Raw genomic sequence first — 25462 nt, 5'->3', positions numbered from 1 at the left:
TTAGTATTCCACCGATATTTATAGTTCCCTGTGGGAGGGGAGGCATTACACACAACTTCCAGCGGGTATTTTCAGAAAGCCACCTGCTCACCACCGTTGTGCACAAACACCATTGTTCTGCAACAAAAAAGTTGGTCAGGCGATGAGCTGAAATCTCTGCCACGTCCTCTGGGGCTGACATGGGATGTGTGGGGTAGGGGATGCTGAGCACCCCAGCAGGGGCTGGAACCACATCTGAGCTCAGCCACCTGTGCCAATATGCAGGATGTTACTGCTTGGAGGGCATCACGTCGGTGACGTTACGCTCCCTGACTTAGTTTCCCTGCTTCTGGATGCAAATTGGGCTGTCTGTCCCCACCTGACCCCAGAGAAAGGCAAAACCTGTTCATTGCTAGGAGCAATCTGGCATGGCAAGGGACTGCTGGGGTAAAGACACCAACAGGGACTGAAGGACGGAGCCAAGGGAGTGACACTGACTGCAGGTGGGACTCAGAGCGGTGGCTGTGGCTTCACATGGGGTTTTGCCATGGGCACATCCCTCCTGCCACTGCGACATTTGCAATGAGGAGTTATTTCACCCAGGAGCTTGACACCCCAGAGCTGGGGCTGTCCTCCTCGCTGCCAAACCAGCACCCACATGTGCTAATTTATTCAGCAACTGAGGAAGAGCTGCCAGCACAAAGGGAGCTGCTGAAATCTGCACCGGGGGTGCAAAGCCCTGAGAAAAGCCATGGAAGAGCCTCATCACCCAGCCAGGCATTGGCACCCATCTCACAGCCAGCAGCTGGGGCTCATGGCACGGCCCTGGGCACATGGGAGGCTGCAGACTGGAAGGAAACCCGGCTGCAAACACAACTCAGCACATCTCCACACCCAGGAACATCGTCCTCACCTTTGAGCATGGGCTGCACACTTGGAGTGGTGTCAAGGAAAAGCCCAGGGAGGTAATTAGTGAGCCAGAGTGGCAACTTGGGCTTTTTAATGTGAAATTTGGGAACTATTGGCTCATAATCAGAGCTAGCAGCAGGCAGACTGGGGAAGTGCCCAATGCTGCTGGCTCCGGTTTGGACTGCGGCAGACTTGGGAACACATCCCTCAATCTCACTCTAGGAGCTTTCACAGCCAGTGCAACCTGAATAGGAAAGCAATGCTCCAAGAGCACGAGCCACACCACTGGGAAGCCTCCAGAGCTCAGCACTTCACCACCACTTTAGCACACAAGCAGAGATAGAGGCAGTGAGACCCCAAGCCTTCCCTGTGCCCCCCATTCCACATCTAGGGGCTTCCCCAGGTGCGTGAGGCACCACTTCATCCCACTCCCCCCAGACGTGGGAGATTTTAGTTCTTCCTACCCAAGAAGAACACCAGCATCGTGGCTTAGGCTCTGGATGGCCCCAACCAAAGTCATCTCGGACAGTTTTGGTAACTCAGGGATGTGGGGGCTCCCACTGCATTCATCCCCTGTGCTTTCCCTTCCTTATGCAAAGTGCAGGCTGACACCACTCTCCTCCTGGCTTTTGTTTCAGCAAGTTGTTTAATCAGTTTGCTGATGGCAGAGCAAACATTAACTGCTTTTCACCCAGCTACAGACGCTGCTTGGTGAGGAGCAGAACCCAGCATCGTGCTCAGCTCAGTGCAATTGGGCACCAAGATAATGGGGCCAGATCCGCACAAGGACAGCCCTGTGGAAATGACCTCGAGGTTGCCCTGCAAGGCAGAGAAGGTGCAGGCAGCCGGGCGTCAGCTCCTGGCACCGCATCCCTGTGGTTTATGGCAAGTGACACAGGCAGAAGCAGCCGCACGGGGACATCTGAGGACAGTGACATTTAAAAGGCAGCCAGGGGCAAGGCACAGACACTGGAGCTCTGTCTGCCTCGGTCTAACCCACATTGAGCAAGTCTCCAACCCACCCTCTTCATTAAACACGATTAGCCCACAGACAGAGCTTGCTGGCACACAGCTTGCAGGCGCAGCACAGGGGCCACGTGTCGACCCCAGCCAGGCACCTCAAAAATACCCAAGCATGGGAAAAGCTCCACTTGGAGCTCATTCCTCACGGACGGAGTCCAGGAGTTAATGATAACAGCAGGGCTTCCTCCAAAGATCCCAGGGTCTGCAGAAGATGGGGAAGAATAAATCGGGCTTTGTGATCATCACCAGCTTTCAGCAGAGCCCCAAGGGCTTTGCCCAGCTCCTCCCACTCCCTTCTTGCTCTCTCTATTAAGCAGCACCTCCTGTCCCTGCTAACAATCCCCAAATACCCCATCAGGGATAGAAGTGCCATAGGGCAACCGGTCCCTTGAGATGTCCCCAGAGAGGCAGAGATGATGCTGGCACTTTGGGGCAGCAAAGGAGAAGTAAATGTGCTCCAATTCATGTCAACTCCATGCCAGTCAAGCAGAACTGGGAAAGTTTTCCCAGTGAACCCATCACCTATCCTGCTTGGCATGGCCCCAGTGGTGCCTTTGTCCTCATCCTCTGCACCAGCACCTGGTGTGGTAGAGCTCAGCACAGAGCTGTACGAGCAGAGAGTGGGAAACAGAAAAGCAGCAGAAGCTCCAAATTAAGGGAACTAACATGAAATTGCTCCAGAAAGCATCATATGTATGGGAACTACTGAGTCACGGCCTGAACCTCTGATTGATCACCTGAGGCGAGCCATGAGCCAGCCAGAGGAGCACAGGTGAAGGCAATTCAGCTGTGCTGCCAGAAGGGGTGGAACCAGGCTGCACCCCTCCTAGACCTATTGAAGAGCTGGCTGCCAGTGGGGAAGGATCTCTTCTGGAGGTTGTCTCTATTGGTGTTTTGTGGTAAGCCCAACTGAAGGGTAAGCCTTCCATTTTATTCTCTTTTGTTATTGTTGTCTACTTTGCCTAACTCTCTTGATTATATTGCGATTGTAACATCTTGATATCCATTGATTATACAGTCATAACACCAAGGGAGTGTCAGGAATGAGGGAAGCAGTGTGCAGGCATCTGGCCAACGCTGCGAGGAAGGGAGCAGCACCCCAGGAGCCCCGTAAGGATCAGAAATGCTATTTCCTTCAGTCTCTTTCTGCAGGCAAACCAAGCACAGCAGCGAAGGTGCTTTTTAGTGAGTTTAATTACCACTTTTGCAGGCAGTTTTAAGCTTCTGTCTTCTTTATAGTATGGATTTGGATCCCAGACACCATACAGTGCCCAGCTCCTGCTGGTGTTAGTGCAAGTGGAGCCAGCTACTCCTGCCCAGCTCCATCAGCAATGGCCTAGGGACCTATGTGACCGCTGCAGTGCTGCAGTCCCTCCAGGCAAGACAGGGGAAAACATAGTGTGCCAGAGGTTGGTGGGATGCTCATCCAAGCAGAAGTGGCTCCAGTAGCATGCTCTGCTCTGACCTTCCCAGGCTCAGATGTTCCCTGTGGCCATCAGCCCACCTGAGATGACCTTTACCTACTGTGTGATGTGGGGATGTTGGATGGGTGCCCAGGATATGGACACTCAACAGACAGAGCTCCCTGAATTGTCTGCACAAGGAAATACAGCGATTTATCTAATTTTGGAAGGAGTTTGGGTTGGACAGCTGTCAGCTCTTCCCTGCTGTCACACAGTGGATCAAGGCCATCCTGTTAGAAGTGAAACTTGCTGCTGTGTTTCACCTTGCTAATATCCACATCAGGGCTTTTGCCGAGCCTGAGAGATGAAAGAAGATAAGGATCAAATCTTCTGGAGACGTGGAGGAATCCAGTTCCTGAGTCCCAAGAACTGGGTGTATGACAGAGTGGCTCTCCCCATTCTCTATGCCCTATCTTATGAGCACATGGTCATCCTCTACTCAGTATGCTCTGGGGAACCTGGGATAAGACAAGAAGGGTTTCTGGGTCAACCTTGGTCTTGTGGAGGGGAACAGATGGGTTTTCTGGTGGGACTGACGTCCTGAAAAGCAATTACACATGAAGACGTCCCCAGCAGACTAGGATGTGCTCTGGCCCGGGGCCCAAGTCATCGTGGGTTTGGATTTTAATTAGGCCCGTTTTGGGTATCTGTTCTCTACTTCCCTTCAGATAATGATTTAATTATTAGAGACATGCCTTCAAATTAGCAGCTTCCTCAGTGGATTATTCAGCTGGGATCTCCTCAATTACAGTGCCCATCTCACTGCCATTAAAAGAAGAGGCAGGAAAACACAGAAGAAAACTGAAACTTCCTGGAAAGGGAAACCACACAGGCTGAGCAGGTCACTGTCAAGCCCTTCTCCTCCCTTTATCTCACAGTGGAATAAGAAGCCTAGCTCTAAAACACATGCTGAGTGCTTGCATGGTGCAAGACCATGGATGGCATCATGGCTGCTTGTGCCTCCTGTCACTGAGCCTTGGTACTCAGCAGATCACAAGCAGGTGGGGAGTCCAAGGGTGAGAAGGAGAGAGTAATAGACTGCAAGGTAGGACTCCAAAGTACTTCTTTCTAGTAGGACGGGATGTCTGGTGATCCCCAAGCAGAAAGGAGCTAGGGAGACATGGTGAGGACCCCATTTATTGCCATGTTGGAGCCTCCCAGTCTGCTCCCTATTGGGAATTACTACAGGGGCAAGAGGAAAGCAGGTGATGGTTGGAGCAAGCAGAAGATAAGGTACACGTCCTGACAGCAAGGCAGACCTGCTCCTTGGGCAGCGGAGTGTGCCAGCTCCAGCGAGGCTCCAGGCCTCAGGGATGAAGGCTGGAGGAGAACAGCGGTGCTGGTTGCAAAAAAGAAATACCAGACAGCCAGAGTGAAAGACACAGCACAGTGATGGTGAAACCTTCAGAGTGTGGCTTGACAACATGCCTTAGTGCCAGTGAGCAGTGACTGATCCACAGAACAGCCACGTTCTGACTAAATCGCCAAGAGATGAGCTGCTTCCCTGCTGCAAGACCCCAGCTGAGCACCTTCATGCTGTGGGGCTGCAGCAAGCTCCTTAGGGCCTGACACGACCCCTCTCGCCATGGCAGGCCAAGGAAGGATGTGCACGTGTAGCCCCCCTCCCTTGCCACAAAGCTCCAGCTACACAGTGAGAATCTCTTTGGTCCTCTTCTACCAAAGCATGTGAGCTTTTGACTGCAGGAGCTGCAGGATTTCACTCGTTGGGAGCGCCGTGACTCCCATGCCAGGGAAGAGGATTTTGCAGCAGTTGCTGGAGAAGCACTGCTGCCTCTCCCTGCTGCAATGGGAGCTGGGTCTGCAGTGGGAAATCCGTGCTGGCTTCTCTGTCACTGCAGCTCACAGCAGCTTAAACCGGCTGCAGCTCTTGCTGCTGCAAGAAGAGCCCTCGAGCACAGCCATCCGTGAGTCTGCGTCTGGAAACACAGCCTGGGTCTCTCAAAATGAGCTTATCGCCCTATTTTTGTGAGGCTACTGCCGCCCTCCTCCTCTGGTTCCTTGCCTGAGCACACAAAGCAGCTGGGCAGTAAAACAGCTGGGTGATGCAGCCTGTTTCCCAGCTAACAGGGATGGGGACACAAAGGCCAGGCATTGCCTGTGTCTGTCCACCTCTCCTGTGGTTCACTTGGCAGAGTTCTGAGCTCTCTCCCTTGGATTTGCTATGAGACTATCGTGCTTGAGAGGGAGAGGATGAGGGAAAATGTTGTGCCAACATGAGCCATTTCATTTCCTTGAGAAACTGGGCTAAAGAAGATGGGAGTGGAAGTGACACAAAAGAGAGACAGGATATTCATTAACCCGATAAAACCTCCTGGAATATGATAAGAGCAGCAATAACAGACACCTCCCCTCTGGCTGAGGACAAAGAAAGGCTTTCTAGTTATGAAGAACAGGAAGAAAATTGGAGTGGAAGAAAGGAAATGATGTCTGAAATGTCACATGTTATTAAAAAGCCTTTATCTAGGGGAGAAACGATGTGTGATGAGAACGGGGATACGATGGGAAGCTGAACAGCTGGAGAATGAGTGGGATGGGGAGGAAGCATCCAAGCAAGGCTCTGCTGGCCCCTGACAGCCACACAGTGCCTACGGCAGAGGGCCAACTTCTGGAGGCACACATGGGGCTGTGCAGTGAGGAGGGAAGGGCAGCAGCCATGGGGAGCCCCATCACAGCCTCGACCCACGCAGATCAATGAGCCCCACAGAGCTGCTGTGATTGCCCTGTGCAGCATTATCAGCCCTGCTCCCTGCCACCCCTGGGCCACACTACTGCCATAATGTGATGTGACGTCCCTGCCCTGCAAGTGGATGCTACCATGCTTTCTCAGGGCACCATCAGCACAGCCAGGAACCCACACCTACCAGAATCATGAGCTGAGAAATAAATGGAGCAGCCCCTCCAGCTTCCCCACGAGCAGTGGCACCGAGCTGCAGGTTCTGTCCTACCACCCCAGGAGCTGAGCTGTAGCACACGCAGCCAGGCAGAGCCTCAGCTGGTGCCCACACCAGGTGAGCGTGGCCTCGTGTGGCCCCAGCTTTTCAGGCTGATGGCCAAGGAGAGGAGCGTGGGACTGGATTGGTGTCACGCAGCATTGCGGGCTCTCTGGTTCCCACAGCAGTGAAGGCAGCTCCGGTCCAGCCCAGGAAGCTCAGCCAGAGCTGCTCTGGTTCTTCCAGCACAGACACAAAGTCCCTCTCCTGCTCACGCTGCTGAGATGAGCCAGCCCCCCCCCCCTCAGCCTCCTTGGCATCTTGCAGGCAGCGAAGCAAGGAGATCTGCAGGCAGGAGTGGCTCAGACTCCCCACTGCAGCCTCCGTGCTTGGCATCGCGCTCTGCTGCTTCCCTGCCAGCTGTGTTTGTGGGTAACACCCCCAAGGGGAGACCCTGACAAAGGCAGCTCCCACCCAGCGAGTGCTGGAAGCAGGCACACGCCTGCAGAGCCTTGCCTCGACTCTGCTTTAATATGCATGCAATATGGCCAGAGCTGCTCTGAATCTGACAGGATTCACTTTTCAGAAGAGAACAAGCAGCAGCCAGCAAACAGCACGCATCTCCCTGTCAGAGCAAGGTTGGGGCAGGCGGGGTGCTGGGAGCTGTGGCTGCACATGGGATCGACTCTTCTGAGCTCAGGCATCATCTTCAGAGCACGATACAGAAACAACAAAGCTGTCACAGTGGCCGCTGTCATCTCAGCATCCTCCCAGAGCTGCCAGTCTGCACCAGCTGCAGCCTAACTGGGTACCAGTGTTACCAGCACTCATCCTGTGCCCAGGAGTCCTCCCAGACGCATCACATGTGTCTGGAAGCTCCTTCTTCCAGAGGATCAGCCTCAGCCCAAGCTGGTGGTGAGTGAGGTAGAGGGAGACCACAGATCACCTGAGCACGACCTGCAGCGCCTCATGCTTTGGGGAGGAGGGGCTCAGGCAAACCCCCACGTGTGCCTAGCTGCTGCTTGATGGAGACGTTTCTCTTTCCTCCTCCCCAGCATCAAAACTTGGATGATAATCACTGGCTTGCTGCCATCGCTTTGGGGCTGCCATATTAAAAAAAAAAAGGTTTTCATTTGATCATCTGCTTGTAGTTAATTTAGTTACAAGAGTTTTGCAGTGATCATTTTTGGAGATGGCAATCGGAGCATCTCTGCAAGCAGAAATGGCTATCGCTGCCCATCTCCTTTGTGTTTACGTGTATATAAAGACATTTTGTCTCCTAACGTGAAGCCAAAATAAGCCCCAGCATTGCTGATCGTTGCTCGGCTCTTCACGAGCGCCGGTGTTGCTTTCAAATCACACGTCGTCAATAAATCTAATTCTAACTGCCCTGCAGCAAACGGCATCAGCCTGCACTTGGAGATCTCTCCCACACGTACTCCTCTGCCTAAAAATACCAGTGCTTTCATTCTCAAATGACTTGGCTATTGTACAGCCACCTTTTTTTTTCAATATATATGTATTGCTGCATGGCTCGGTACAGGACATCTGTTATGCTACAAAGGGTGAAATTCTGCTCTTGAGATCCGGTGCTTAAATAATTAACAGCTCTCAGGGTAAAATGAACACCGATTCCTTTTGCTCTGTGTGCTGTGAGGTGTCTCACTTAGGGGGTGTTTGGGGAAGCAGAGACCAGGAAGGGAAACTCATCCCTGATGTCTCAGCTCTGCATCAACCAAAACATAACCCAAAACTCAACCCATTGCCAAAGGGAATGCCAGTTGTCTCTGGTGACTGTCCCAAGCATGCTGGCAGCACTCAGCCAGTGCTGTTTCTGCCTCAGGACAGAGCACACATGGATCTCAGACAGACAGCATGGACTGAGCAAACCCTTTCTGGACCCGGGCTGGAAGAAATGACAACTTTTATCAGGAAAGATGAGTTTGCTGGCCAGGAGAGCTCACCATTAAACACTGACAGGGCTAAGATAAGCCATGTTGTTGTGCTCAATGATAGGAGACCATAGAGCCCTTGCTTTGCCTTCAGCATCCTGAAGATGCAGGCATCCAGCACTGCACTGCCAATGAGGAGCAAGGACAGCAACTGTTCCCAGGCAGATGGGAATCTCCAGGACTTCCGCTCATCAGCTCTTCAGCAGAACCAGCTCTTCCAAATAGGAAAGCAGTACCCAGCATTTTGTTTGCCATGTGTCCTTGAGGGGCTTCAGGTTTGCACAGAGTGCTACCCAAACCCAGGTATGGGGCAAACCAGCAACCTGGCCAGGTTCTCCCATGGATGGTGCTAAGATTTCGAGGCATGATGCTCCATCTCACCTCAGGGATGTTGGGTTTGGACCCATCCCCAAAGGACAGGAGAGCACGACCTGTATGCTTGGCTCTGGTTGCTTTGAACTCCATGGCAGCTCACAGCACCCAGGTGCTTTATGAGCTCTCTCCCAAGATGAGAATGTCATCTCACAACCTCACCTGGAGAAATCACACTCTCACGAGGTACTCATGTGTATGTGGGACAACTTGGGACCAGAATAGCTTCCCCTCCTGGCTGATCAACGTGTGAATAAATCTGCCTCAGACAAAAATAACCTCTGGACCTTTTATCACTCCTTCCTGCAATATGCTTGAGGGGGGGAAGCCAGAAAGAGGCTGAGATCTGGTCAGTGAGTACAGCTGCCAGGCACTGGATTACAGGGAAGATTAACTGGATGTTTGAGGGTGTAAACTTTGTATGAGCCCATCTTTCTCCTCACTGTCTGCAACCCCTGGCACCAAAAGTTCTTGGATAGGGAGTAGCACCAGGCACCACCAGGAAGATTAAGGGATTGGGATCAGGTTTACGACACATATGTTAATGCCTTGGCAAGGCTATAAACACCCTTCCTCATTTTGGAAACCTGAAAGGCCAGGCTTAGCAGGAGAGCCTCCATCCCAGGATGCAGCACACTCACAAGGCTTCTGAAGAGGTAAGAAATGGGGGAGCATTTCGGCTGAGCATCGCTCCTTTCCTACAATCCCATTGCCCAGCCCAGCCCTTGCCTCTTGGCTACTGAACCTTCTGGGCACCACAGTGCATTTATTCTGCCCCAGCACATTATCCACATCTCAAACGATGATAGCAGGAAAGGTAAAACCCATCTGTAATTATGAAGACGATTCATTCCTACCGAGAAGGGGTGAAAACCAAAGCTTTGAACCAGCAGATGAACAGCAATGTGGGACAGATTCCTTCTCCCCCCACTGGCCCATAGCACCCAGCCACTGCTCCTCTCTCCTGGATGCTGAATGCCCTCCTTGCTGCACGTTCCCATTCAGAGGAACCAGCTGCACACTGCTGAGGAGGTTGCAGTGCAGGGAGGCACCGCATCAGGCAGCAAAACGCCCTGGGAACTGCCCTCTCCTGGAAATCATTTGCAATGGGCAGGATGAGGAAAAAGAGCTCTCATTTGTCACTTATTTTCTTCCTTTTCTTTTTTTTTAAATGCAATTAAAGGCAGCCACCCAGCCGCTGCATCCTTACGCCTGCTAACAGAAGCGTGGAAGAAATTGAAAAATGGGAACTGGAAAAAAAAATCTGCATTTCAGACAAATTCCAGCCTTGTCAGTCCTGCAGGATTACTGCACTGGAGGCAGCAACCTGTGAGCTGATTTAAAACACCAGAATGGAGATCTGGGAAAGGAAAGGCAATTTTGAAGAGATACAGTCAGGCCCTTCGTGCCTTTGGAGAAGTTTTGGCACCCAGTTCCAGGATGCCTCCACCTGTAGGACAGAAACCACTGCACTGTGGTGCAGCACAGGGGCAGGCAGGGCTGTTCCCAGCACAGCTCTGCACAGAAATGACAGAGAGAGATGAAAACCCACTTCATCCCTTTGTGTGTCCTCACCGTGCAACCTAAACTGATGGCTTTACAGTGTCCCCACAAGCATTTCAACCTGCTCGACCACAGAACAAACCAAATTAAAATCCAATTATATCAGCACAACTCTCCTAATGGCAAAGGGCTCTGAATCATTTCACTACTTCACAGCCTGCACTGATGCTGGAAAGTCATCCTTGCATCTGAGCATCACCAGGCACCAGCACCAGCCACCTGCTCTTGCAGATCCCGGACATCAGTCCCACCTCCCAGCCATCACCCTCCTGAGATGCCCATAGGGATGTGTGTGTTGGAGCACCATCAAGAGCAGTGATACCCATGACTCCCGGAGCACTGGAGCCACACAGACACCAGCTTTCCATCTCTACAGGCAGCACCACAAGCAAGAAGCTCTTGGACCACACAGGCACAACCATCCAGGTACCAAACTCCAGTTGACACCTTGCCTCTGTACCAGCTCGCAGTGCAGTGCTATGGTGTCAAACCCACCAGGAGAACCTCATTCTAGCATATAAGCAGATGGTGGAAAATGAGCTTAAGTGAATGTTTTGCCAGCACCTACTTGGCCAAAACTGGGGCGTCCCCAGAAGGTTTTGTACAGCTTTAACAAAACCTATCTTCCTAAGCCAATTGCGGTTATAATGATGCAATTTGGGGGATAAATGAGGCCCTGAAGGGCTGGTGTTATTCAGGAGGAAATCACAGTGTCTGGAGGCAGCTTGCCATGGCTGTACTGAGACAGCATTGGCTGACAGGAGAATAGGAACCAGTGTGAGAACAGCTGGAGGCAGGCAGGCTGGCTGGATGCTCACTGGGTTGATCCAACCCCAGGTTTAGAGAACATCCACCCGGTGCAGAGCTCAGGACCATCCCTGTGAGCTTCCCCATGAGCTGGTCCAGCTCCAGGCTCGGTGCTGGGTGGATGCTTGAGGGCTGATTCAGACCGGAGTGGATGCTTGCAGACTGGAGACAACACTGAGGGAGGCAGGAGGACGTGGCGCACAGAAATCAGAGCAGAAGGCCACAGGTAAGGCCACAGGTAAGGACTGGTCTCATCAGGATGTCCACCCATAATGGAAAATGGGAGCCAGGGGTGCAAAGCTTGGGACCACAGTGGAGGGCTGCTTGGGGCAGAAGGCAGCTGGGAAAGGAAAGAACCCCCCCCCCCCCCCCTCACCACTCCAGGGTTATAGGAATTGCTGCCCCCCCAAAAACCTTGCAGCTTGGAGGAGGTCTGGCCACCTCTTTACCCCTCCTGCCCACACATCCAGTGGGGATCAGGCAGCCCCCATCTGTGGGGGACACAGCAATCCCTGGGCTCAGATTCCTGGCCTATGGGTGATGCCTATGGACAGAAGATCCCGAAAGTGAGGATGACACCCCCAGACTCCGATTCCATCCAAGAGAAACAGGGATGCTCAGCACATCCCTGACTCACAGACCCCCTCCAAGCGGCAACGGAGTGGAACAAAGCTCCCCCAGACGCAGCACTCTCTCCCGCACAGCCCCTGGAGGCAGCGCATCCCCACCTGCCACGGCGAGGCAGAGCACCCCCAGTCCAACCCCACCGGGTGTAACAGCGGGGAGCGAATCCCGGCCTGCCCAGCCCCAGGAGGGATGCAGAGCATCCTTCGGGATGGCAAAACGAGGAGAGCTCCTCCGGGCAGCTCCACAGGATGGAGGATGCAGAATGGAGGCTGAGCATCCCCTGCCCGGCCCCGCGGATAGCTGAGCATCCCCCGGGGCGGCGTGGGCCCGGCCCCGCCCGCACTCACCGAGCGCCGAAGTCGCTGGAAGCCGCCGCCGCCGCCGCTGCCTCCCGCCGCCCGCCCCGCCCCTGCGTCGCCGTCCCCGCCTGGCCACGCCCCCCTCCCGCCACGCCCTGTCCTGGCCACGCCCCTCCCTCATGTGGTGGGGGGTCGAGGTGGGGTCCTGGGGGCCAGTGTTACCCCTGAGAGGGCAAAAAGCTCACTTGTGGGGCAGGAACTTCCATGGGCAAGGATCTTCTTGAAGGGGCAGGAACTTTCCCTGAGGTAGGAGCCCCCTGTGGGGCAGCAAACTTCCTCAGGGAGCAGGAACTTCCTTGGGGGTAGCAGCCCCTACAGCAGGAAGGATCCTATAGCAGGATGAAGTCCAGAGGCCTCATCCATCCCTATGGGGAGCGAGGCAGGAGCAGATTCAGGCTGTGGGGTGAAGGGCAGCTGTGCCCTGGGTGCACCTTTCCCCACCCTTACCAGGAATAAAGAAAGTGTAACACACCCCAGCACTGTGCCCAACAAGCCCAGCACATGTAGGCTTCATTAGAAGATAAGCAATTAATCTGGGGCTTCTTAAACCACAGGCTGCTCCTTCAACTCTTGCATGGCCTTCAGCATCCTCTGGGACATCCCTCGCCTGGACCATCACAGAGCCCTCAGCGATGCAGCACTTTGGTATCACTGGCAGCACTGCAGTGAAGCACTGCTTCCTGTGCCTCACCGGATTTGTGCAGGGACACAGAGCTCATTCTCTGATATTTTTGCTGGGAAATCTCAGAAAATAAATGCCACCGATGTTATCAACCTGCTGGATGAGCAGCAGTGCTGGGCACACCTGGAAACAGCCATCTTTGCATGGCTATTGTCCCATGCTGGTAAAACTTCCTCTATTTCCCATATGCCAGAGTTACCCAATAAGAACTCTATTTTTAAAAAATACTGTGATACAGTTCTCAAATATCAACGATGACTCTCGTAGTCCAAAACATTTTCAAGTATCTATGCAACCAAAGAGGCGGGTAAAGCTATTAATGTCAGGATCTAGCTGCATTAATTGCTGTTCTCTTTAATTCATATCAGTTGATCCAAACCTAGATGAATACAATTAGAAACAGCATTTTTGTCAAGAATTGAACTTTCTTGTCCGGAATAGACAAGACTTTTCTATTGCCAGGTTTTTTGCTGATAAAATACTCTCATTATATTTTAAGAAACTCTGAGATGACGAAATGCACTGGGCTGTGCAGTGTCCACTGGGATGGTGCTGAGGATGCTGGGGCTGGGACTGAACTTGTGCTTTCCTTCCAAGCCCATGCTGCAGGACAGCCATGTAAATGCAGGTCAGGGAGAGCGCGTGGACTCCCAGTCTGACTGCTTGGACAACCAGTGATGTCCAACAGGATCCTCCAGTAGGAATCTCAACTCTTCACGGCACCTTTATGACTCCTTAACTAGGAGGTGGCATCACCAAGGACTGACAATTCAGCACGGTCCTAGAAGAAACAGGAAAACCAGCCGAGTGCCAGCTCGTACCCATTGCCAGACCCACAGGAGCTGGGTGCGGTCAGTGCGGGCTGAGGTGCCTGGCAACGCACAGGGGCTGTGACCAGACATGGGGTGGCTCAGCTGCAACCCCCTGGACGGTGGGGGACCCCAGTGTGGGGGTGGCGGGGCAGGGGGCTCATAGGGCCGTGGCTTTGGGGCATCCCACAGGGCTGTGGGCAGAAAGGACCGGTTACCGAGCGCCAGTTTCTCCAGAGCTTACCGGGAGCACCCGCTACTCCATTTACATATCCCCGTTACTGACACCACGACGCAAGGGCGCGGCGCACGGAGATGACGTCACGCTCTCGCGAGGCTCTGCGAGAGGTGGCGCTTTCCCCGCGGCGCCGCGGCGGCCCCGGGCGGGACGGGCCGGACATGGCCCCGCGCGGCCGCCCCGAAGCCGCCGCCATGCCCAAACGGGGCGCCCGCAAACGCCTCAAGTTCCGTGCCGACGACGTCTGCTCCGAACGCGGTGAGGATGCGGGGCGGGGATGGAGGGGAGCGAGGCCGTGCGAGGGGACGGGCCTAGCGGGCCCTGCGGCCTGGCCCGGGAGCGGAGGGGCTCGGAGGTGGGAGCGTTAAGGCTGTGCATGAGGGGAGGCGAGGCTCCTCAGCTGGTGCTGCGCGGCCGGCGGGCGGGGAGCGGCGGGTTGGGCTGCTGCGAGGAGCAGCGAGGGGTTTGTGTGGGCTGGGCACAGGGAGAGCTGCTCCGTGCTGGACGGCGATGGCCGTCCGTGCCTGTGGTGGAAGCCTGCGGGGCTGCCGGGGCTGCTTTTGCTGCGTGCTTTCTCCTCGGCGCTGTCCCCGTGCAACGTCCTCCTTGAGAAGGGATTGCACCTGTTAGACCTCCTCTCTCCCCTCCTTGTAAGCTGTAATCCCCTGTCGCCCTGTCTCTTGACTCTCCTGCAGTGACGGTGGCAGATTATGCGAACTCAGACCCGGCTGTCGTGAAATCTGGACGGGTGAAGAAAGCTGTGGCCAACGCAGTGCAGCAGGAAGGTGAGCATTGTGTGTAGGGAGCCTGCTCTGCCAGCCGGCATGCGGGAAGGCTGCCCCCCATCCCACCAGCCTCTGTGCTGTGGGGCTCCTCTTCATCCCCATGGTCTGAGAAAACAGTTTGGTTTGATGCCTGAAGATGAGTCTGCATTTTTCTGTGGGATTATTCAGATCTTAGACAGGATTTTTGCAGAATTCCAGCTGCAAGTCCAGCAAGAATTGCAGAGTCTTTCCTGCTGCCTTAAATGGAAGAGTTTTTTTCTTTTTAAATATGGAGTGTTATCTCCTGCTTGAAGCAAAAAAAAAAAAAACAAACCCACCAACTACAACCCACAGAACGAGAGTCTTTATGGCTACATTACCTCATACAGAACTATAGATAATTTTACTACCAGATAAAACTATTTGAAATTAGAATAATGGAATGATGTTAGCTCTGATAAATTGTGCTGCAGGCTGCAGTGAGATCTTTTGAGAGTATTGCTGTTGTTTAGTAAGCTGTATAAGCAAGCAGTTTCCTGAACAGCTATTGCAGTGCTTTGTTCTCTACTTCCTTGGTTTTCAGCTGCTGAGAGTAATGGGAACATTCTAGGCTAACTCACTCTGCTTGCTCAAGAGCTGTTAGTATTTAGGATTTGACTCCTAAGTGGAACTGGTCTGACATGTGGAATTGGTTGGAGGTGGATGTTATTATGTGGACAGTGACTGCTGTAAAGAGGTGCTCTTTGCACTGTGAAGTTGTACAGGATAGCGATGCCACTCAGTTTTCCTTTCTAGTCAATGCTCAAGCTTTTCAGATCAGGGCACCTTCCATTCTTTGTACAAAGCTGGAGGCTTCCCTCTCCCTGTTTTGTTTCCTGTTCAGTCTTACACAGACTCTCCGTTTGAGGCAATGCCTCCCACTGCTGCACTTCAGCTTCATAGCAAACTGTAACATCTTTCCCTTCTTGCCCCCACTCTGACTCCTTGCATTGCTTACCCTGTGCAGTTTAACCCCTCTCCTAAAATCCAGCATCCCGTTGCTGGTTCACCTTCTTGCTGCTCAGATGACTGCAGATCACAGCGATTCCCTGCAGAACTGCTGGGGCTTCACCCTTCTGATGAACTGATCCTCAGGCTCTGTCCTTATCAGCCCCAGGCTGTTCTACAGCCTTATCTGTCCTGGTCGTGACCGTGGGGCACCCTGACAACCAGCAGCAGGAAGGAGATGGCCTCTGCCTGGGGAACTTTGGCCTCACTCACCTCTTACCTTGCTGGTTCTCAAACATTGCCCTGCCCATGGCTGCCAGGAGGCAGGGAGGGGAGCAAAGGCCAGGTGGAATTTTCCTGAGCATTTATCTGTTCCTTCCTAACCCGCAGGGACAAGGTGGGGGTGGCTGCTGTGAGATGAATGGGATGGAATCTCTCTGGCAAGATTACGATGCAGCGTGACTCAGTGTGAACAGCCTTGCTGAGCTTTCCTTCCTAGAGTGTGACTGCCTTCTTCTGAACCCTTCCCTGAGTCTTGATTAGTTGTCATCTCTTGCTTGGCTGTATTTGATGTCACAACTGCCATGTGTTGCCGTCTGCTTCTATTTGGTTTTGCCTGCATAAGGTTGTATGTAGAGGTGAGTGCTGTTACAGAGCGAGGGATGTCACTGCCACAAATGCATACAGTTTACAAAGTAAATTGTGCAAAATATGGTGGGAACTCATTTGGCAGAGCACTGCAGTTCTGTGATGTGGCCAGAAACCAAGTGATGCAGTCCCTCTTCCTAAACTGCTCAAGCTGTGTCTTAGGACTTCGTTTCCATCTGCTCTGTTATCATTTCACAACCTTGCTCTGTGGTTAAGAAATGAGAAAAATCTCTAGCCTGGGTTTATTTATAATCAGTACTTAATGATTTATTTTTTTTCTGCCACTTCTTGCTCTCTGCTGGCTCTGCTGGCTGTATCTGCAATATGTAAAACCTTCCAGGGGTTTCCTTTGCTAGGCTAGAAAAGTGTGAGCAGCACAGATCTCCTTCGAGGGAGCCAGATGCCTCTTGATAGAGGTGCTTTTCTTCATCCAAGCAAATTAGGTTAAAATTCAACTTTCTTGAATGCACGTGGCCCCAAATTTTAGACTGTTTGCAGAGTACTTATAATGCTGTTATGCTGGTTCCTCTGTGTCTGTGCCTTGCTCGGCCGTAACACAGGACTGCACCTTTCTTTTTTAAGACTCCTGTTATTGCCTCACACGTGACTTTTTCTGCCCCAGTGAGTCTTCAGTTTACAGTAAAATATTTCCTAACAGTGAAGTGTTTGAACATCTCCCCAGAGGCAGCAAAAGAAATTCTGTCTTCGCTTGCTGTTGCTCATTAGGCCCTTCAATAAAATCTGAAGTGGAGCTTGTGTACTTGGCTCTGAGTTCCATTGCTGATGGATTGCTTGTCTTCAGCCACAGGATCTCTTTGTCCTGCTGAGAAGGAAGTACACTTCCAGTGTTCTGAGGACAATTCGAGCATGGGTGCTGGCTTTATGCAGGCTGAGCAGTGGTCAGACAGGGATGCTGTGGTATGCAGGGCAGCCAGTTGGTGCCGCACAAGAAGTGGTGGTATTTTATTCAAAGTCATAAACAGCTTCAGGGAAACCAGTGGATCATCCTCATTGTTCCTTCCTTAAAACAGTAGGCTGTTGTTTCTAAGTCACTCACCTGTGCTAATCTTGCTCTGAGAAGGTAATCCCAGGGCTTAGGGTTTCCATGCGTCACCAGGAGACTTTAATGCAGTTATGTTGCTTCTTAGCAGTGGCTCTGGTTCCCCTGAAGTATCTCCTGAGCTTGAATCATCTGTTTCTGTCTATCTCCTGGCATACTTATCGTGTCATTGCTTGTCATTCTAGTAAAATCCCTCTGTGGTTTGGAAGCTTCTTGTGTTCCTTCTGAGGAAGTTCTCTCCATGTCAGGAGAGTCTTGTGACAGCAGTGATGAAATGGATACAAAGGAAAGTATCAGTGGGCGAACTGCATCCAGAAAAAAGAAGAGCAAAAGACACAAAGGTATGTTCACCAGCCTCTCCTGGGTGCTGTGTGTGGGTTTCTTCAATTAATGGCTGCTGTTTGCAGGTTAAACCTGCAGCTTCAGGGCATCCTGTAATTTGTATTTTGAAATATAAATCATAATCATGCAAAGGATTGAATCACTTTGCCCCATTTGTCCCAGGAACCTGCTGTGACTCAGTCACACGTGTTGTCTTTTCAGTAAGGCTGAGCTTTGGGCATGAAATCAGAGCCAAAGAGCTTGCTGCTTTCAGCAGTCTTCTCTCAGCCTTGGAAAATTAATGCTGCTTATGAGAAGAGTTGTGAAACTTTGCCATGGGACGTGTGTTACAGTTCTTGCTTGAAAGCATGCAGGTGAAAGCAGAGTTTGCTTTAGGAAAAATCAAACCAACAAAAACAAAGAGACGTTGATGCCCATGTTGTGTCTGTTGGTGGAATCCAGGCTCTGTTGGTTCCTGGTACTTAAGTTTAACTGTTAGTACTGATAGCAGTTTGATATCCAGGGCTGTGTGCACAGCTGTGCTCTGGGGTCATTGTGGGCAAGTCAATCTGTAGGGAAGTGAGCACATCCAGAACCTCCCTTGGCAGTAGTGAGCTTCCTCCTTTCAGCCCATCTTATTCTTTCTATCTGCCGCTCTGCACACGTGTGCAACCTGTGCAGCAGTGATAAATGATGGCACCTGTCCAGCAGTGTGAAGTGAAATTGTCTCAGACTTGTTTATATGACTGCATTTACATCCGTGTTGCAGTTACCCATGCTAACAGCACTACAGCATAGGCCTCCAGCTGTGATTTGGTGAAGAAGTTCTTTATTACGCTAATGTACCTTGATTGCATTTAGAAAATCCTGATGGTGATGGTGGAGAGGAATACCCCATTGATATCTGGCTGCTGTTGGCTTCCTACATTCGCCCTGAGGACATTGTCCGGTTCTCTTTGATTTGCAAGAAAGCCTGGACTGTTACTTGCACTGCTGCCTTTTGGACCAGACTCTACAGAAGGTGAGACTCTAGAGAATGTCTGAACTATTCTGAGAGACTGCAGCCATGGCTGGCTTTCTGTAGAGCTGTAAGTAAGAGAACACTTCCCTATGGTCTGGGGAGCTTAATATTTAGATGTTGAAATGATGGTGTGGGCCTCATTTGGAGAGGAGTTGTGGTGTATTGCACCTGCTTTGACTGTGGGAAAGGATCTGTCTGTGGTGTGTTCCCATGTGCTTTCGATAAGATCTCAAAGCTTTGTGCACTTTTCTGCTTGCTGGAGCCTACACAGTCCTATTCACAAGTGGAAGCACTTACAGTAAAGTCACTGCTTTACCTTAGAGACAGGCAATCACCACTGACAGAAACCTGGCCCTGCCTCAAGCTTTCATCATAGTCACCTTTCTGTACTTAGGATGGCATGAAAGAAGCTAATGCATTTAGGAGCTGTCTCAGGTGCAGAAGTAAGCTTTAAATGAAGTAAAAGAAGAGAAAGAGTATCAGCATCCAGAACAAATCCTCCTGTCCTTGCACATCTCACTTGAACTTTCCTTCAGGACAGAATGTTTTCTCTATTGGAGAAGAGAAGGCTCTGGGGAGATCTTTGTGATCTTCAGTACTTATGAGGAGCTTACAAGCAGGAGGGAAATAAATCCAATTTTTTACTCACTTAGATAGCGATAGGACAAGGGGGAATGATTCAAACTGAAAGAAGGGAGGTTTAAGTTGTATGTTAGGAAGAAATTCTTTGCTTGGAGGGTGGAGATGCTGGAGTGCTGCCCAGAGAAGCTGTGGATGTCCCACCCCTGGAGGCCAGGCTTATCGGGTCCTGGGCAGTCTGATCTAGGGGCTGGCAGTCCTCACCACAGCAAGGGGGTTGAAAATAGATGATCTCTGATGTCCTTAAGTGATAAGGTGTATATAAGTATAGAGCAAACCACAGCTATGGGCATCCCTGTCTGTTTTTTCAATGTGAAGTTCCCTAGCAGGTGCTTCCTTGGCGTGTTCTCTCTGATCAGAGTAGCTCTCGAGCCCAGGCATCCAGGCCGTTCAGGCATTTGTAAGCATGCAGCTCAGCTGAAGTGGGTCCTGGGGAACTTGAACGCACCTGCAGGCCTTTACATAACCCACAACTAAAATATCATTTGCTCTGTCTGGGCAAACAGCCTGCAAGGGAGCTAGTGGGGAGCTGCAGCATCGTGTGCCCGCTTTGTGTTGAAGGCGGTACAGAAACCCTCATGCACTCCGAGTTGCCAACGGGATCAATCAGGTGTTTGCTTTTCTCTCAGTGCTGATCACCTCTCTCTCTCTCCTGCATGTCTCTGCCGTTCAGACTCCTTAGTTTGAGTTGGGTTTGTCGTTGGTTTTCAGGCACTACAGTCTGGATGCATACCTGCCCCTCCGCTTGCGGCCCGAGTCCATGGAGAAGCTGCACTGCCTCCGTGCGTGCGTCATCCGGTCGCTGTACCACATGTATGAGCCTTTTGCATCTCGAGTCTCCAGGAACCCAGCTATTCCAGACAGTACTCCCAGCACTTTAAAGAATTCCAGAGTAAGTGGGATCCTGAGGAAAAGTGGGATGTCTGAGTTCTCCTTGGCTGTTTTCTCCTTCTGGAAGAAAAACAGGTGGTGTTTAAAATCAGAGGAGAGCTGAGGTTGGAAGGAATGTTGAAAGATAGCTGAGTCCAAACTTCTGTGTGAGGGTTGGGGTGAGAATTAGCTTGGACTGGTAACGTTTAATAGCGTGGTGGTTATCTGTCTCTGTGCAGTTCCTCCTGCAGAGCATTTTAGTTACTCTTCCGGTTGCTTCGGTCCTACTGCAACAGCTTTAGAATCAGCAGAAAGGCACTCGTTTCACTGAACATGAAAACTGTTAGGGATATTTGAAGCTCTTCCCTCCTCTGTTGCAAATGTGTTGCTGAAAGGAGGCTGCAGGAGGGACAGTTTTTATATTCTCAGCTTTATTCAGATGCTGCCAGAATGCATCTTCTCTCCATGAAGAGATCAGAAGCAATGCTAACAGCCACTGAAAGGGAATCATTTTAGACTCCATTCCTGTAGTTCGTGCTTCGTCTTTGGTTTCTGAGGAGGGGAAGGCAGTGATGTTGTGAGCATGGCAAATGAGCAGTGAACGACTGCTGTAGGACTGGGCTGCAGCTGTGTTGGGCTGGGAGAGGTTTGTCACTGGCGGGGACAGGCAGCTTCCCTTCCTCTTGCAGCTTGGGGCCCTTGTGCATCCATCCCTCTTTAATCACTGCTGATCATTAATTTGGAAATGCCCGTGTTTCTTGTTTGGTTTTACCTCACAGCTGGCCGTACTTTGTGAACAGCTTAAGCAGCAGTGTGAATTCTCCATCCTCCAAATCAACAAACTTACTGAATGAGCTTTTTGAAGATGAACTGCAGTGGCTTTGTTTCAACAGTTTATTTTCCATGCAGAATAGAGCTACCCATCTATCTGTGTGCAGCATTGCTTCTTTCTTCCTTCCTCTCCCTGGACAAAAACGTTGTACTGCTGAGGGAGCATTGTGCAGTAACACAAGCAGATGGTGCTGCAGAGCAGGAGAAAAGCATTTAATTCTGTGTCAGAGTTCCGTGTCAGAAGTCTGCATCCAGAGCTGTTTATTCTCTTAATTTCCCAGCTTACATGTCATCTTTCTTAAACTAAACAGCAGAATAGCTCTAGGAAATGCCCACTTAGCCATAGTCCTTCAGTCTCACTTCTTAGTGTCTCCCCTGCTGCTCAGATACGTGGTGTGGCTGTGAGGGGTGAGGTGGTGCTGGCAGGATTTTGGGAGCGTTTGTGTTGACATCATAACGGCTTTGGTGCCCACTGCTGATGCTTCTACTGCACTTCAGTTTGAAGATAGTTCTTGAAGTGCAGTCTTTCGTTGTTCAGGTCTTAAAAAAGGAAATTAAAGGATGATGAGGCTTTGCTTAGGACAGCAGAGATCTGACCTGACCCCCTGGAGCACTAAGGAGCCATCACAAGGCTGGTCTTGCTGTGCTACTGCACTGCAAGACAGTGAGCTCCACACGTGTGTTACTGTGCACTGAAATGTCAAAGCACAGTGGGTATGGAGGAGGGTCTGACACTTCCTTCCCATGTTCTTGCTTTCATGGGCTTTGGTTATACCTCTATGGGTCACTGAAAATAATGGCAGATTCTTACGTAAGCTGCATGTGGCAAGAGGAGACTCCAGTCCTCTGTGTTACCAAATCCAGCTTTTCCTCTTTAATTTCCTTTTTTCTTTCCCTAGCCTAGCTTGTGTGGGACACTGGAGCTGTTATGGTGTCAGCAGAAGTGTTTGCCCTTTAAAGACATCCCCCATTATTTTTGGTGGAGCAGCAGGCCGTACGGCGCGTCTGAAGGGCAGGACGGCTGACCCGTGGACAACATCCTCTGCCCCTTAGGAGGTACTGACCATTTTGTGCTTCACTACTTGCAAGTTGCTAGACCAGGCCATCTGTGCAGGTGAACTACAAATAGCACTGATGGCAGAGTTAAACTGAGATAAGAAAGATCTGGAGAATGTTTTTATTGGCAAAACGTGAGGGCTGCCTTCTCTCCTCCCACGTGGAGGTTGGTTGCTTGATGTGTGTTTCTGAAATTGACTGCTTTGGTCACCTCATGAGGAGTGTGGAGGTAAGGGTCCCCAATGAGTCTTGCTTATGGATGTGACTCGGAGTTGAGGTAGGGGTCCTGCATCACCTCTAGTCTCTAATTACAGAGGTCCTGTGGTGGATGATGGCTCTGGCTTTGATTCATTCAGGGTTCCACTGTGCTGGATTTACATTAGGTGTGAGCTTCCCAGCGTGACCCAGTCAGGCCTTCTTGGTGTGCAAGAAATGGTGTATGGATCATGAGGAGTTGTCTTTACCAGTGCTGTTCTTTCTTTACGTGCTGACACTGTTAGAAGGACCAGGTAAGACCAGCAGTGGTGGGCTGGCATCTGTGCTGTGGAAACCGTGGTGTGTTGATTTGCCAGGTTCTCTTGGTGGCTGTTGAAGGATAGTTGCTTCTGCCTGTTGGTAGGCAATGAAATTTCCCCCTCCTCTTTTTAGTTCAGGAGTTCTGCTGAGACTCCTGCTGGAACTGGTGCTGTGTGCTGGGATAGATCCTGGGACCATACTGTGATAACTGGATTAAACTGGAGCACGGTGCTGCTTACCTCTGCTGCAGGAGGCCCTTTTCTCATTTCCTTCTAAAACATGAGCAGTAGGCTGCTCAAACTGTGCTAACTTGGCAGTGTTTTTATGCTCTGCAGTACAACAGTCAGTGCCTAGTGATGTCAGGACCTTCTTTTGACTCTAAAGCAGCTTCGGACCTTTCACTTCTGTCACCCTGAGGGTCACACATCATTCTTGGCATTTCCCTTTGGATTCTCTCCTTCCTGATCCTTATTCGAAGTTGTTCCTTTTTGCTCAGTCTTGTTTGGAGTCTGATTTATTGGGACTTCTTGGTGGGTGAGGGAAACAGGCGAATCTGTACCGCTCACCTCTGCCTTATGGAAGGGATGGATTGTTCAGAGAGGTTTCTGTTCAGTGCATCAGTGGCTGTAAGTTGCATCATCCTTCTGTGTGATAAGTTGGTCAGCAGTTGGAGACTGAAGTGCTGGGTGTGTTCTTTGGTAATAAATAATTTGAGTAAATGGCTCTGACTGCTCTGTGATTGTGTTTGTAATGGGGAGTCTCAGCACTTTGCTGTAACTTATTGACAGTGATTCCTCCGCAGGTTTCATGGTTTTTGTTTCTTTTTTTCCACCTCAGTGTCTGCTTTTCTGGTGCAAAAAGATTGAAGGGAACAGACAAGAAGCAATGTGGGAATTCAACTTCAAGTTCAAAAAGCAGGTATGGAAACTCAGCAGTTGTGAAAGAAGAACCACAATGGCTGTGAGATTTTTGGAGAAGTAATGATTTTCCTGTGTGTGGTGGTAGGGAGTGAGGAAACAGTTTTATGGGGTCAGACATCAAAGGAAAACTCTGAATCCTTTGGTAAAACTGAAACATGGTCTGAAACTGCTCTCAGGTTTCAGTCTGTATTACTGAGATGTTTAGAATCTTGTGTATTTATTTTTGCTGTTTCTTTGCTCGTTGCTCCACTGTAAGACGTGGATTGTTTTTCACCCCAAATAAAGTAATCTTTGCATCGTGGCTCCTATCACCAGAAAACAGACTGAATAACTAATCAAACAGTCCACATCTGAAGCTGCTTTACATTGGAAAGATTTCCACGAGAAGTGGAGGAGTGCCTGCTAATGGAGAGCCTCCATGAGTGGTTCTCAGGCTGCTTAAGGCCCCCTTAGGAATTCTGCAGCATTCCTATGTAAAGAAATAGTCCTTCAGATTCTTTGTCCTGAGGGCTGGCTTTCTGTTGTTCACGCAGCACTGCGCAGTGTGTGGGGATGCTCTGCGAACCTCCTGGGCAGCGCTGGTCTGAAGAAACCAAACTCATCACAGATTCCTGCTTAGCTGACTGTCTCTCTTTCTTTCAAGTCTCCCAGATTTAAGAGCAAATGTTCCAAAGGTCTTCAGCCACCTATTCAGTATGAAGAAGTCCATACAAACCCTGACCAGGATTGCTGTCTGCTGCAGATCACCACCTTTAACTTCATATTCGTGCCAATAGTCATGGGTATGACGTTTACCTTGGTAAGTGCTGGAGATATCTACCACCCAATCTTTGCACGTGAAAGGGGAGGGAGAGCTCTTCTGTGCTGTGTAAATAGCACTGCTCCATCACTCAACCAGCTGTGGAAACCTCAGAGAGAATTATCACAGGAGTTGCCTACAGTCTCCTCAGTTAAGCTTCTGCAGATCTCTCGGCTCTTCTCTATTGGATGCAGGAGATGTGGTTTGTGCAGAGCTTCTGTGAGAAGCTGAGCTGTGTGTGTGCAGCAGCTGGGAGCAGAATAGTCACTACCCAATGGGGGGACAGGAGGTGGGATGCAGGAAAATGGAATCTCTTCTTGCCTGAAGGCAGCAAATTCTGAGAGCAAAACGTGTTTGACCAAAGTTGTGCAGTGTGTCTTCAATCCTTGACTGCTTGGAAAAACAGCAGCTTTTGAATTAACCCCCAGAAGCTCAGCTCCATACAGAGCTGTGGTGTTAGAAAGCAGCCGAGCAGCTGTGCTAACGCACAGGACAGCACGTGTGTCTGTGCTTGGAAGTCTGAGAGGTTCTTTTGGGTGTCACCAGTTCTCTTATTTGGGGCTTCCAGCCACAGGGAACTGGTTTGGAGTGTAACCATTGCAGCGCCTGCTGTAACACAAAGAAGTAATTTTGATCCCCAGAGTCAGCGATCAGTCTGCAGTCACTCATACCTGGAAACAAATGCATGTTTCTGCACGTCTGCCTCCTCCAGCACCTCCGTGTCTCTCTCTTGCAGTTCACCATCAACGTGAGCACAGACATGAGGCATCATCGCGTGCGGCTGCTCTTCCAGGATGCCCCTGTTCACAATGGCAAGAAGCCACGACTCGACCAAGGAGTGCAGGTGGTGCTGGACCCCGTGCACAGCGTCCGGCTGCTGGATTGGTGGCACCCTCAGTACCCCTTCTCCCCAAAAGCTTAGTGCTCCCTGCACCGCAGCAGTGACCCGTCTGGCAGGCTGAAGGAAATTCCCAGGAACCAGGAAATCCTATTATTTTTCTTAAATAAATTCTGCAGCCTCCTTGAGAGAGTGGTTGAAGCTACTGAGCTGGTGTGTATGTATATAACTTCTGGTCGGTGTTGAGCAGAGCTGAGTGTAAAGCAGAAACTATTTGTAAAACACTTTTATGTAAAATTCACGTTTTATGATTTGAAAGGAGCTCCCTGGAACTGTTCATTTAAAATCCTTTTGGTGCTAATGGAAGTGGTCGTGTTTTCTGTTCTTCAGGAAGAAGTGGGAAGTTTTACTTTCCAGCTTGGACGTGACCAGAAACAATTCACAAATGAAGTCCCTGC

General features: G+C 50.9%; 2 protein-coding genes across 6 annotated transcripts in view; one reads left to right on the top strand and one right to left on the bottom strand.

Annotated features, from left to right (window-relative positions):
- Positions 1-12066, bottom strand: part of PPFIA4 (PTPRF interacting protein alpha 4) — a 43167-nt gene extending 31101 nt beyond the window's left edge. For all 4 annotated transcript variants that reach the window (XM_048926353.1, XM_048926355.1, XM_048926356.1 and 1 more), the window contains exon 1: positions 11994-12066. The gene's annotated coding sequence lies outside the window, so the exon portion shown is untranslated. The remainder of the gene's footprint in view (positions 1-11993) is intronic.
- A 1788-nt stretch (positions 12067-13854) lies between these two features.
- Positions 13855-25366, top strand: TMEM183A (transmembrane protein 183A). Of its 2 annotated transcripts, none has more exons than XM_048926083.1 (8): positions 13855-13992; positions 14430-14519; positions 17379-17534; positions 18376-18535; positions 19886-20066; positions 23285-23365; positions 24011-24166; positions 24903-25366. In XM_048926083.1, the coding sequence occupies exons 1-8, from the start codon at positions 13896-13898 to the stop codon at positions 25086-25088; spliced, it is 1107 nt and encodes a 368-aa protein (XP_048782040.1). In that variant the 5' UTR covers positions 13855-13895; the 3' UTR covers positions 25089-25366. The 2 variants fall into 2 exon arrangements, with proteins under 2 accessions (XP_048782040.1, XP_048782041.1); XM_048926084.1 differs by lacking the exon at positions 13855-13992 and adding an exon at positions 15876-16123 and having other exon boundaries at positions 14442-14519.
- The last annotated feature ends 96 nt before the right edge of the window (positions 25367-25462 follow it).

This window comes from Lagopus muta, chromosome 24 (assembly GCF_023343835.1).
Source record: "Lagopus muta isolate bLagMut1 chromosome 24, bLagMut1 primary, whole genome shotgun sequence".
Taxonomy (NCBI): Eukaryota; Metazoa; Chordata; class Aves; order Galliformes; family Phasianidae; genus Lagopus; species Lagopus muta.
Note: the sequence above shows the minus strand (reverse complement) of the source record. Positions and strands in the feature narration are given on the sequence as shown.

What these genes read in the sequence shown, in the direction of transcription:
- TMEM183A (XM_048926083.1), top strand. Translation starts at nt 13,896, where the DNA reads ATGGCCCCGCGCGGCCGCCCCGAAGCCGCCGCCATGCCCAAACGGGGC. An exon ending in GAAGAGCAAAAGACACAAAG is followed by an intron (nt 17,535 to 18,375) that starts GTATGTTCACCA and finishes GATTGCATTTAG; the next exon opens with AAAATCCTGATGGTGATGGT. An exon ending in GCACTTTAAAGAATTCCAGA is followed by an intron (nt 20,067 to 23,284) that starts GTAAGTGGGATC and finishes TTTCCACCTCAG; the next exon opens with TGTCTGCTTTTCTGGTGCAA.